Source organism: Mesoplodon bidens (genome assembly GCF_964165515.1).
Source record: "Mesoplodon bidens genome assembly, chromosome: 7".
NCBI classification, from domain to species: Eukaryota; Metazoa; Chordata; class Mammalia; order Artiodactyla; family Ziphiidae; genus Mesoplodon; species Mesoplodon bidens.
In genome coordinates, this window is record NC_138164.1 from 25,806,798 (window position 1) to 25,821,008 (window position 14,211).

The window sequence follows — 14,211 nt, forward strand, 5'->3', positions numbered from 1 at the left end:
AAGATTTAAATGTAAGACTGGAAACCAGAAAACTTCTAGAGAAAACTATAGGTAGTACACTCTTTGAAATTGATCTTAGAAACATTTTTTTGCATATGTCTCCTCAAGTAAGGGAAACAGAAGCAAAAATAAGTAAATGGGATTATGTCAAACTAAAAAGCTTTTACATAGTGAAAAAAATCATCAACAAAATGAAAAGGCAGCCTACTGAATGGGAGAAAATACTTGCAAATGATAGATAAGGGGTTAATATCCAAAATATACAAAAGAAGTCATATAACTCAAGACCAAAAAAACAAATGATTAAAAAATGGGCAGAGGACCAAACAGAAATTTTTCCAAAGAATATATACAGATGGCCAACAGACACATGAAAAGATGCTCAATATCACTAACAATGAGGGAAGTGCAAATCAAAACCACAATGAGATGCCACCTCATACCTGTCAGAATGGCTATCATCAAAAAAACAAATAACAAGTGTTGGTGAGGATGTGGACAAGAGGTGACCCTGCTACACTGTTGGTGGGAATATAAATTGGTGCAGGCACTATGGAACACAGTGTGGAGCTTCCTCAAAAAATTAAAAATAAAACTGCCATATGATCCAGCAATTTCACTTCTGAGTATTTACCTAAAAAAAACCCCACTAATTAAAAAAGATATATACATATCAATGTTCACTGCAGCATTATTTACAATAGCCAAGATATAGAAGAAACCTAAGTGTTCTTCAATAGACGAATGGATAAAGGAGATATGGTATATATGTATGTGTGTATATATATATATGTGTGTGTGTGTGTGTGTGTGTATATATATGTACCATATATACAATGAAGTATAAGCCATAATGAAAACGAAATCTTGGCATTTGCAACACTATGGATTGAAATGCTAAGTGAAATAAGTTAGACAGAAAAAGATAAATACCATATCATCTCACATATATGTGAAATCAAAAAAACAAAACAAATGAACAAACATAATGAAACAAAAACACACTCATAGATACAGAGAACAAATGGGTGGTTGGCAGAGGGGAGTGTTTGGGGATGGAGGTGCGAAATAGGTGAAGGGGATGAAAAGGTATTAAAACTCCAGTTACAAAATAAATAAGTCATGGGGGTGTAATATACAGCATAAGGAATATGGTCAGTAATATTGTAATAACTTTGTATGGGGCTGATGGTTACTAGACTTCTCATAGTGATCATTTCATAATGTATGCAAATGTCAAATCATTACATAGTACACCTGAAATTAACATAATATTGTATATCAACTATATTAAGTAAAACAAACAAAAAACAGTACTGATTCATTAGATGTAACAATTTTACTATACTAATGTTAAGATGGAAATAATAGAGGAAACTGGGCACAGGGTATATGGAACTCTGTACTGCCTTACAATTTTTCTGTAAATCTAAAACTGCTCTAAAAATCAAAGTACGTTTTTTTTTTTTTAAGTAAAGGATAGTGTTAAGACAAGAAGGGGAGAGATAACTTTTATTTTTAAGAAAGAGGGAGAAGGCAGGGACAATTTATGATCAGAAACTTACATAACTGTCTGACTCTAATGAGTACTCACATAGCTTCATTAATACATTTGGATTTACGACATTAACTTTAAGTATTAGAAATTTAAGCTGAGAATTGCTGAACTGCTTTAGAATACTGTTAATTATTACTACCTAACACAAAGTAATTCCTTAGAAACTCATAATCATATATAATTAACTTAGGTAACAACTAAAAGGAATAATTTCTTACTGTTTATTCAGATTAATAAAATAACCTATTAGCTACAATAGATGGGATAAGCAGTCAGATATTGTAGCAAATAGATGAAATTCCTTCGAACCAATATTTCAAACATTTCTATATTAAAATATTCACGGATGAAAGGCTGAAGCTAGGTAGCAGTTTTTAAAGCTAAGATAGCATAATAAAGCATAGACCAAGAAAAGAGATTCAAATGGTATTAAATGAAACCAGAATGAAACAACTAGTCTGAGAGGGAAGAAACAGATCAGCCAATGCTCAGTAAGTTAAAGGCAAAAGATTTAATACCTTTAGAAATCTCTAATTGGAAAATATGGATACCTCACAGCAGAAGAGGAAAACTGAGAAGAATAGGAAAAGGAATGTATGAAATAATATAGGAGTTGAAGAAATAGAAAATGTCTCTTTACTGGCCAACAGTTTCCTTTAACTAGTTAATTGAGAAATGCCTACTTTGGGACACGGCCTATAAAGCAGAAGGCTAAAAAAAGGTTTGTACACTTCACACTTCTTGGCCTCCCCTGGACCTGGCCTGTCTTCAGTGCATTAGGGAAAATGAAGTCATTGAGAAAAACCCAAACTTCTTGAAAAGAATTATTGAAAACTTTGTGTTACTTTATGTTTACTTTATTCTTACATTTTTTAAAGGTAGGGACTAGACTAAAGGGGAATGAAATATTTATATATAATGTCACAATTATGAAAATGCAAATGTTTATGTAACAATCTAGAAAAGAACATGGAAAAATTAATACAAGTAAGTGATTAAGGTGGGGTTTTTGATTCATTAAATTTTGAATGAAATTTTTTACTTTTATTTTTGATAAAGTTTAGAGGAAAAGAAAGAAAAAGAAAGGGTAAGGAAATAAAGAAACCAAAATCCAAACTGATAAACTGACTGTCTTAATGACCTAAAGATATTAAAGACTATAATTGGAATGGAAAAGTCAATGCCAGTTCTTTGGCTACACAGGTGCTTGTGTGTGTGTGTGTGTAAGTATGTATACACAACAAACAAATTAATTAATATGTATATGTATATTCCCCAAACTATTAGTTCCTGAAACTAGCATTCATTCAACTTCCGCTCCTACCAATTTTTCTCACTCACTTCACTCCAGCTACACTGATCTTTTTTCTGTTCCATAAATGCCTGCCTTATTTCCTCCTCAAGGCTTTTCATTCACTGATACCTCTTTCTGAAATATTATTCATTCATATCTTCATGTTGCTTGCTTCTTCTCATCTTTCATACCTTTACTAAAATACCTCAGAGAAGCATTCTAGACCACCTTTGCAAAAAATACTCTCTCATTATTTTATTACATTTCCTCTCTATATCTGCTTCATAACAACACTTTCTTAAATCAGGGCAAACAATTGCATTTTTTATTCTCTGCTCCATTTCACTAGAATACAAGCTCCACAAGTATATCTGATTTTCTACTTATCCCCAGTGACTACTTAGGTTCTGGTATACATCAGGTACACAATAATTATTTACTTCATATAAGAATTAGGGATTGCATTGAATCTGTAGATTGCTTTGGGTAGTAGAGTCATTTTCACAATGTTGATTCTTCCAATCCAAGAACATGGTATATCTCTCCATCTATTTGTATCATCTTTAATTTCTTTCATCAGTGTCTTATAATTTTCTGCATACAGGTCTTTTGTCTCCCTAGGTAGGTTTATTCCTAGATATTTTATTCTTTTTGTTGCAATGGTAAATGGGAATGTTTACTTAATTTCATTTTCAGATTTTCCATCATTAGTGTACAGAAATGCAAGGGATTTCTGTGCATTAATTTTGTATCCTGCTACTTTACCAAATTCATTGATTAGCTCTAGCAGTTTTCTGGTAGCATCTTTAGGATTCTCTATGTATAGTATCATGTCATCTGAAAACAGTGACAGCTTCACTTCTTCTTTTCCAATTTGGCTTCCTTTTATTTCTTTTTCTTCTCTGATTGCTGTGGCTAGAACTTCCAAAACTATGTTGAATAAGAGTGGCACAATTTGTATGGAAACATAAAAGACCCCGAATAGCTAAAGCAATCTTGAGAACGAAAAATGGAGCAGGAGGAATCAGGCTCCATGACTTCAGACTATACTACAAAGCTACAGTAAACAAGACAGTATGGTACTGGAACAAAAACAGAAATATAGATCAATGGAACAGGATAGAAAGCCCAGAGATAAACCCACGAACATATGGTCACCTTATCTTTGATAAAGGAGGCAATAATATACAGTGGAGAAAAGACAGCCTCTTCAATAAGTGGTGCTGGGAAAACTGGACAGCTACATGTAAAAGTATGAAATTAGAACACTCCCTAACACCATACACAAAAATAAACTCAAAATGGATTAAAGACCTAAATGTAAGGCCAGACACTATCAAACTCTTAGAGAAAAACAGGCAGAACACTCTATGACATAAATCACAGCAAGATCCTTTTTGACCCACCTCCTAGACAAATGGAAATAAAAACAAAAATAAACAAGTGGGACCTAATGAAACATCAAAGCTTTTGCACAGCAAAGGAAACCATAAACAAGACCAAAAAAAAAAAAAACCCTCAGAATGGGAGAAAATATTTGGAAATGAAGCAACTGACAAAGGATTAATCTCCAAAATTTACAAGCAGCTCATGAAGCTCAATAACAAAAAACAACCCAATCCAAAAATGGGCAGAAGACCTAAATAGACATTTCCCTAAAGAAGATATACAGATTGCCAACAAACACATGAAAGAATGCTCAACACCATTAGTCATTAGAGAAATGCAAATCAAAACTACAATGAGATATCATCTCACACCGGTCAGAATGGCCATCATCAAAAAATCTAGAAACAATATATGCTGGAGAGGGTGTGGAGAAAAGGGAATACTCTTGCACTGTTGGTGGGAATGTTAATTGATACAGCCACTATGGAGAACAGTATGGAGGTTCCTTAAAAACTACAAACAGAACTACCATACGACCCAGCAATCCCACTACTGGGCATATACCCTGAGAAAACCATAATTCAAAAAGAGTCATGTACCAAAATGTTCATTGCAGCTCTATTTACAATAGGCAGGACATGGAAGCAACCTAAGTGTCCATCAGCAGATGAATGGATAAAGAAGATGTGGCACATATATACAATGGAATATTACTCAGCCATAAAAAGAAACAAAATTGAGTTATTTGTAGTGAGGTGGATGGACCCAGAGTCTGTCATACAGAGTGAAGTAAGTCAGAAAATGAAAAACAAATACCGTATGCTAACACATATATATGGAATCTAAGAAAAAAAAAGAGGTCATGAAGAACCTAAGGGTAAGACGGGAGTAAGACAGAGACCTACTAGAGCATGGACTTGAGGATATGGGGAGGGGGAAGGGTAAGCTGGGACACAGTGAGAGAGTGGCATGGACACATATACGTTACCAAATGTAAAACAGATAGCTAGTGGGAAGCAGCCGCATAGCACAGGGAGATCAGCTAGGTGGTTTGTGACCACCTAGAGGGGTGGGATAGGGAGGGTGGGAGGGAGGGAGACACAAGAGGGAAGAGACATGGGAACATATGTATAACTGATTCACTTTGTTATAAAGCTGAAAGTAACGCAACATTGTAAAGCAATTATACTCCAATAAAGATGTTAAAAAAAAGAATTAAACTGCCAAATACTGAAATAAGTGACTATTATTAGTGACTATTAAATAAGTGATTATTAACATTTATTGAAAGAAGTGACTATAAACATACATGCTTGGTATATAATGGGATACATGTGTGGTATACAATGATGAGTAAAAGTTATCTATGCCCTTAGAGCACTTACAGCCTACTGGGGGAGACACTCAACAAGTAAAACAAAATACATTTGACCCTTGAACAACATGGGTTTGAACTGCATGGGTCCAATTATACATGGACTCTTTTTCAATAAATACTGTGGTACTATATGATCCAGGGTTGACTGAATCCACAGATGTGGAAGTGCAGATGGAGGAGTGACTATGGGACTTGAGCATCTGTGTATTTTGGTATAGAGAGACTGCTGGAACCAATCCCCCATGGATACCAAGCAACAACTGTACAATAAACTTCTTCAAATTATGAGATATTCTATAAAGAAACAAAAAGGTTCTATGAGAAAGTAAGGGAAGCAGAAGTTACTTTAGACTAAGTAGCTCTGAAGTGATTTTAATACTGAGAATCAAGTGCCAATCATGAAAATAAGATCACATAGATGGTAAATGGCAGAGCAAGAATTTGAATCCAGGTGGTATGGTTCCAAAGTCTAGGGCCTGAGCACTACTCAATTCTGCCTCTCTATAGAGAAGAATTACACAAAATGGGAGCTTCATATCATTTAGATATTTATACTCACTCTAAAGAAGATTCTAATAATCATGGGAACTTAGAAAAGAAAATATTTGAAACAGAATGAGACAAAACAGATTTCTTAGAATCTTATAAGAATATGAGGAAAGAGGCAAATTTACATATACCACTGAATCGTTTCCTTAGGGCAATAAACGTTATATATCTTACCTTAACACCTATTGCAACAATAAGGTGCTTGGGAAATTGAGAGCTGTCAAAACAATACAGACATTTTTCCATTAGTGCAGCAAGACTCCGGTGCTCAGCAATAGCTTTTTTCTTCTGATTCTCTTCCTCTTCACCAAAACATTCTCTCTCAGCTGCTCTGGAGACAAACATGTCATCCAGAGTGTAATAGTCTCCATCTGTTTTTCCCATAAACTGAAAAAACAAAATAATAGTAGTGGGGAGAAGGTAGTAGTCAATTCAGTCTATTGTACTGTGGCATACTGAAGTCATATCTGTAAGTCCTGTAATAAGACTCTTACATTAAAAGAAAAAAGAAAACATGATTAAAATTTAAGCTTGACCTGCAAGGATCAATTTATTATCATCATCACAGCTAAAGTTTACTGAGTATTTACTATGTACAGTTCTATGCAGTTTGATTGTTTTATACTCCTATGATAAGGGAACCATTATCATTTCTATTTAATAGATGAGGAACTTGAACCACAGAGAGGTTAAGAACAACCTTCACCTTAAAATTAGCATACGCTCTATTAAACTTACCAGCGAATTTGCTAATATGTATATTGAGAGCGTTGAGAGCAATGTTCCCCTTTCTCTTTTAAAAATAATTTTGTTTTTCATTTGTTTTTATTGAGGTAACAACAATTTATAAAACTATGTAAGTTTCATGTGTACAAAACCAAATTCTTTAATAAGTCTTTTCTAACACCCTCTTACTGAGATACTGAGCAATTCAACACGGTGTGCATTCTGCCTTGCTCCAATAAGTAATAAACCCAAGTTATTTAACTCTGTGTGCCCCTGGTGGTCTTTGGCTAACAGCCACTGACAGTATCAAGAACTATTGTTAATTTGGGTGTGTGTGAAAATGGTGTTGTGATAATGCTAAAAACTTCTGCTAAAAGTTTATTTATTTATTTATCTTATTGAGGTGTGGTTGGTTTGCAATGTTGTGTTGGTTTTGGGTGTGCAGCAGGGTGATTCAGTTATATATATATGTGTAAATAAATATGTATATGTATGTGTATGTGTATGTGTGTGTGTGTTCTTTCTCAGATTCTTTTCCATTATAGGTTATTGCAGGATGTTGAGTGTAGTTCCCTGTGCTTATCAGTAGGTCCTTGTTTGTCTGTTTTGTATACAGTAGTGTGCATCTGTTAAACCCAAACTCCTAATTTATTTAAATTAGGAATTAAAAGTTTATTTTTATTAAAAAATAAATCCCAGAACCTCATCTATGAAAAAAAATTAGCATACACTCCACATAGAACATAAAACATTTTTCAACTGTATCTCAAGGCACCTTCTCTATACCTCCCCCAACATAAACTTTAGCCAGGGTGATGTTTTTAAAACAAAAAATTTATTTACTTATTTTATTTATGTCCCTACTTAAAATCCTCAAAGAGCTCTACATTGTGAACAGGATCAAGTTCAAACTGTTGTTTGGCCTACTAAGTCATAGAACGGTATAATGGTTAAGAGCTTGGGTTCTATAGTCAGAATAACCATGGTAAAATTCTATCTCCTGTCTATATAATCTTGGGCAGTTATTTAATCTCTCTGTGCTCTCTCTCTGTTTTATTTCCTCATTTTACAATGGCTATAACAATATTATCCATCTAATAGGGTTATCGTTCTTCATCCTTACAACACATGCCTGGCACACAATAAGGACTCATAAATGTGAGTCATCTCAGTCACATGTGATCACATCCCTACTCAAACTCCACACTTTGCCACCCTACTTTAGCCCCCAAAAGTACTGTTACCTTCAGGCTTTGCACATATTGCTCTCCGACCAATTCTGGCCTCAATTTTGCCATTCCTACCCCTACTCATTTTTTAATCTGAGGTTTAGATTTAGTTGTCACCTGTATGAAAGAACTTTTCTAGATCGTCCAAGCTCCTTCAGTACTATACTGACATCAGTTTCATGAGGACCACACTGTATCAAAACAGCTCATTAACTTATGTTTTTCTTCCATTAGACTAACTTTTACTTAGTCTACTAAATACCAAAAAGAAAATGACTGTTTTGATCTTACCAGATATTTAAATAGATATGGAGAAAGCCAGAGTGCCTGTACTCCTGTCAGAGAAAGTAGATTTCAAAGCAAAGAATATTATGAAGGACAAAGAAGGTCATTTCATAATAATAAAAGACTTATACCATCAAGAGGACAAAACAATCCTAAAGTTTATGCACCTAATAATAGTTTCAAAATATATGAAGCAAAAACTTGACAGAACTGTAGGAGAAATAGACAAACCCACAACTGTAGTCAGAAATTTAAATGCCACTCTCTTTATAATTGATAAAACAAATAGAAAATCAATAGGCACATAGAAGACTTGAACAAACTATCAACCAATCTGACGTAACCAACGTTGACAGAAATTGTATCCGACAACAGCAGAATAAACATTCTTCTCAAGTGCACAGAGAACATTTACCAAGACAGACGGCATTCTCAGATTTAAAACAAACTCTCAATAAATTTAAAAGGATTCAAGTAACATAGAGTATGTGCACTGAAAACAATGGAATTAGACTAGAAATTCCAACAGAAAGCTATATGGAAAATAGTCAAGTATGAGAAAATTAAATAGTGTACTTCCAAATAACCCACGGATCATCAAAAAAATAAAAAATAAAATTAGAAAGTTTTTTGAACTACAATAAAACAAAAACAGGACATGTGAGAATTTGTGGTGTACTGTGAAAGCAGTACCTAGAAGGACAATTACAGAACTAACCACTTATATTTGAAAACAAGAGAGGCCTTAAATCAATGATGTCATCTTCCAACTTAAAAAACTAGAAAAGAGAAGTAAAACTAAATGTAAACAGAAGAAAATTTCTAAAATGTCATTATTGATAGAATCAGGTAAAAAGATTATTATCAGTAAGGTATTCCTCAGAGCACATTAGCTTCAGAAATTAATTTTTATCTTCTACTTTTTCTCTTTATTAATCCTTGATGATCTCTCTATTCTTTCAGGTTTGTCTATTTATATGTAGTCTCCTGACTTACAAATTATTATTTTAACTTCAGACCTTTATCTCAACCATAATATATCAAATTTTGAAAAATGTCCAAACTGGTCACTAAAATTTTCATGAAAATAGTGACTAACTATATGCTAGATTTTAATAGAAACTTTAAGTATTTTCTCAGCCAAATACCTCTACAACATAGTAACTGTCATTCTCACTTGACATTAAAAAACTGAGGCTAAGAGAGACTAAACAGCTTAATCAAAATCACATAATTATTAAGAGACAGAGCCAGGAATCAAACACAGTTTGATTGTAAAACTGAGAGTGCCCGGCATATAGTGAGCCTCTCTCACTTAAAAAACCCATCTTTAAAACATAGAAAGGGAATATTGTGAATATAGTCTATGAAGCAGAACAAAGAATTAGAAGAAACCTTAAATTTCATCCAGAATAAACATACCCAATCAAGTTAAGGTACTTATTAAAAGAGAACACAGATATCTGATCTTTTCTAAAACACACCAGTGAGCAAAACATGTACTTCTAACATGTAACTTTACTTTCATATGATATAGTGTTAAAATATTGTTATTAAAAATCAGTTCATAACTTGTCAGGGAATATATTCAATTTAAATAAAATCAGTTGAAAACAGAAGACAGTATTTCTATTTTTTAAATCTATGTTCCATGAATGCTGCTGAACTTCTCTGATCTATTCATAGTTTTTGACTTAAATAGGGGACAGTCTTGCAAATTAAGTCTGAATGATTCTTCAGCACAACTGAAATATGATACTCATCTATCCCAGAACAATAATTTCCTCCTCCTACATCCTCTAATTATTTGCATTTTCCCATTGTCTTCTCTTTGGGGTTTGACACAACATGTTTTTACCTTTATCAGTCACGTACACATCTATGACCTTACACCAAACCAAAAATATTTAATGGACAGACTGTTGTTAGATAGTGGAGAATATAAGACCAAGAAGGGGAAAAGTGAAAATATTTGCTGGAGGAAACGAGGTGAAGAAAACAAGAGGGGCATGAAAATATGCCTCTTTTTCATTTAGATAGAGTCCTAAAGAAAATTGATTAGATGGTACAAGATCAAGATAGTATATCATAAATTTTAGAACTATGAGAATCTCTTTTCCAAATAAATAAGAAAAATGTGATAAAATAGTTATAACATTAAAACGAATAAGATAAAAGAAAGGAGAGTAGATGTCAATACTACCCAAAGTGATCTACAATGCATGCAACATCTATCAAAATCTCAATGATGCTTTTTGCAGAAATAGAAAATTCCATCTTAAAAGTCATATGGAATCTCAAGGGACTACAAATAAACAAACTATCTTTAAAAAGAACAAAGTTGGAGGTCTCACACATCCTGATTTTAAAACGTACTACAAAGCTACAATAATCAAAATAATGTGATACTGGGCTTCCCTGGTGGTGCAGTGGTTGAGAGTCTGCCTGCCGGTGCAGGGGACACGGGTTCGGGCCCTGGTCTGGGAGGATCCCACATGCCGCAGAGCGACTGGGCCCGTGGGCTGCAGCTACTGAGCCTGTGCGTCTGGAGCTTGTGCTCAGCAACAAGAGAGGCCACAATAGTGAGGGGCCCGCGCATCGCGATGAAAAGTGGTCCCCGCTTGCCACAACTAGGGGAAGCCTTCACACAGAAACGAAGACCCAACACAGCAAAAATAAAGAAATAAATAAATAAACTCCTACCCCCAACATAAAAAAAAAAATCATAATAATGTGATACTGGCATAAAGAAAGATATATAGACCAATGGAATAGAATGGAGATCCCAGAAATAAACAAACTCATATATGGTTAAATGATTTTCAGTAAGGGTGCCAAGACCACTGAACAGGGAAATGACAGTCTTTTAAACAAATGGTGTTGGGAAAACTGGATATTCACATGCAAAAAAAGATGAAGTTGGACCCTTACCTCACACCATGTAAAAAAATTAACTCAAAATGCATCACAGACCTAACTTAAAAGCTAAAACTTTAAAACTCTTAGAAGAAATCATAGGGGACAAGCTTCATGACATTGAATTTGGCAATGATTTATTTATGTTTATATTAATTTAAAAAATAGTAAGTTTTTAATGAGGTTTTTAAATCTTGTGTATAAACATGAATGGATTATGATAAAATTATTAAAACTATATTTAATTCAGACTTCCAAATAAAATGATCTTCCCCGTTTCATGTTTTTTCCAATATCTTTATTGGGGTATAATTGCTTTACAATGGTGTGTTAGTTTCTGCTGTGTAACAAAGTGAGTCAGCTATACGTATACATATATCCCCATATCCCCTCCCTCTTGCGTCTCCCTCCCACCCTCCCTATCCCACCCCTCTAGGTGGTCACAAAGCACCGAACTGATCTCCCTGTGCTATGTGGCTGCTTCCCACTAGCTATCTATTTTACATTTGGTAGTGTATATATGTCCATGCCACTCTCTCACTTTGTCCCAGCTTACAATTCCTCCTCGTGTCCTCAAGTCCATTCTCTACATCTGCATCTTTATTCCTATCCTGCCCGTTTCTCTTCAGAATCATTTTTTTTTTAGATACCATATATATGTGTTAGCATATGGTATTTGTTTTTCTCTTTCTGACTTACTTCACTCTGTAAGACACTCTCTAGATCCATCCACATCACTACAAATAGCTCAATTTCGTTTCTTTTTATGGCTGAGTAACATTCCATTGTATATATGTGCCACATCTTCTTTATCCATTCATCTGTTGATGGACACTTAGGTTGCTTCCATGTCCTGCCTATTGTAAATAGAGCTGCAATGAACATTGTGGTACGTGACTCTTTGTGAATTATGGTTTTCTCAGGGTATTTGCCCAGTAGTGGGATTGCTGGGTTATATGGTAGGTCTATTTTTAGTTTTTTAAGGAATCTCCATACTGTTCTCCATAGTGGCTGTATCAATTTAGATTCCCACCAACAGTGCAAGAGGGTTCCCTTTTCTCCCGCATTTATTGTTTGTAGATTTTTTGATGATGGACATTCTGACCGCTGTGACGTGATACCTCATTGTAGTTTTGATTTGCATTTCTCTAATGATTAGTGATGTTGAGCATCCTTTCGTGTGTTTGTTGGCAATCTGTATGTATTCTTTGAAGAAATGTCTATTTAGGTATTCTGCCCATTTTTGGATTGGGTTGTTTGTTTTTTTTGATATTGAGCTGAATGAGCTGCTTGTAAATTTTGGAGATTAATCCTTTGTCAGTTGCTTCATTTGCAAATATTTTCTCCCATTCTGAGGGTTGTCTTTTCGTCTTGTTTATGGTTTCCCTTGCTGTGCAAAAGCTTTTAAGTTTCATTAGGTCCCACTGCCCCATTTCTGAGAAGGAAATTTTCATAAAAATATGCCCTTCTTTCTGCAGTGAACTTCCAGACCCTAGAATATTTCTAGTATTTCCCCCAAAATAAAGAAAAGTAAAATTATCCTAATGGGCTAAAGTTAAGATCCCATAAAATTTTTTAATCATTTCTGTTTAACCCAAGTTTGTTTTACTCTCTGTGATATACACATACACCCACTTGATACCTTGCGTTACCTGTATTCTAGTTTTCATTAAGTTAATTTTTTTCATCAGGTAATATATTCATATAGTTAAAAGAAAAAGTCTAATAAGGTATACAGTAAAAAGGCTCCCTCCTGTCCCTCAGATCCCTAGGTTCAAATTCCCATCACCAGTGCTGTCATAAGCAAGGAAGGGTAATTTGTTCTGTCAAGTGCCAGACAGTAAATATTTTCAGTTCTGTGGGCTGTACAGTCTCTGTCTCAACTATTCAGCTCAGCTGTTATAAAGCGAAAACAGCCTTAGACTACATGTAAACAAAAGTGAATAGCTGTATTCCAATAAAACTTCATTTGTAAATATAGGCAGTGAGCTGAATCCTTCCAGTGTGGTCAAACCCTAACTTTACATATGTCTCTTTGATAAAAAGTGTTAATGGTAATGTTTGAAGGGACTGCAATGGAAGGGTTTTCAACAAAGAATGCTATTTTGAAATAAAAAAATTCATCCTACTACCCATGAAACATTGACATACATTTAAAAACATACAAAATTTTCATATAAACAGACTTAAGATTATTCCAAGATGCCTTCTTTATGATATATATTACTCCAAATATATATACCTTGTGGCATAATTATGAAGAACTAGTGTAGCATCAAGATAAAACAGACTGGTCACCTAACTAGCAGCACACTGTTGACATTAAAGTCTGGCCCCAAACATTCCCTTAAATGGTAGATCAAATATATAGTTAACATTTTCATGGAATACATTAAAAAGTTAACCCAGAATTCTTATTTAAAAAAAAAACAACTGAATACCAAAAGTATACTCCCCAATCAAGTCAATTCTAAAATGCACATTTCCAATATGTCTTACAAAGGATTTAATTTAATAAAACAAATCACGATTATAAAGAACTAGCTGTCTTGAAAAGTAGATCATTGTAGACTGAGTAACCAGCTTCTCAAAATTCAAAGGTATCCTAGGAATATATCTTACCTTAGATGTCATTTTCATAAAATGTTTGTTTTGATTTTCTGCTGTTCCCATCTTTTCGTTCTTGACTAAATCATTTAGGCTTAGAGTATCATCATCATGAAAGTATCTGACCCTTTCTTTTTCCTCATAGGTAGAAGCCTATGACAAAATGAACATTATTAGTTTAGTGAAAACACAAGTCTCTGAAGTATTTTAATGAATTATCTATAAATCTGATATTAAAAGTAAAAATCCCACTGTGTATCATAATCTTTCTTTCCAGTAT

General features: G+C 34.1%; 1 protein-coding gene across 5 annotated transcripts in view; it reads right to left on the reverse strand.

The window, feature by feature from the left end:
• The window catches only part of CWF19L2 (CWF19 like cell cycle control factor 2), a 208,131-nt gene that overhangs the window by 82,913 nt on the left and 111,007 nt on the right, over positions 1 to 14,211 (reverse strand). For all 5 annotated transcript variants that reach the window (XM_081241070.1, XM_081241069.1, XM_081241068.1 and 2 more), the window contains exons 12-13: positions 13,947 to 14,084; positions 6,343 to 6,555 (exon numbers count right to left, since the gene is read on the reverse strand). In XM_081241070.1, coding sequence (XP_081097196.1) covers positions 6,343 to 6,555; positions 13,947 to 14,084 — 351 coding nt within the window. The remainder of the gene's footprint in view (positions 1 to 6,342; positions 6,556 to 13,946; positions 14,085 to 14,211) is intronic.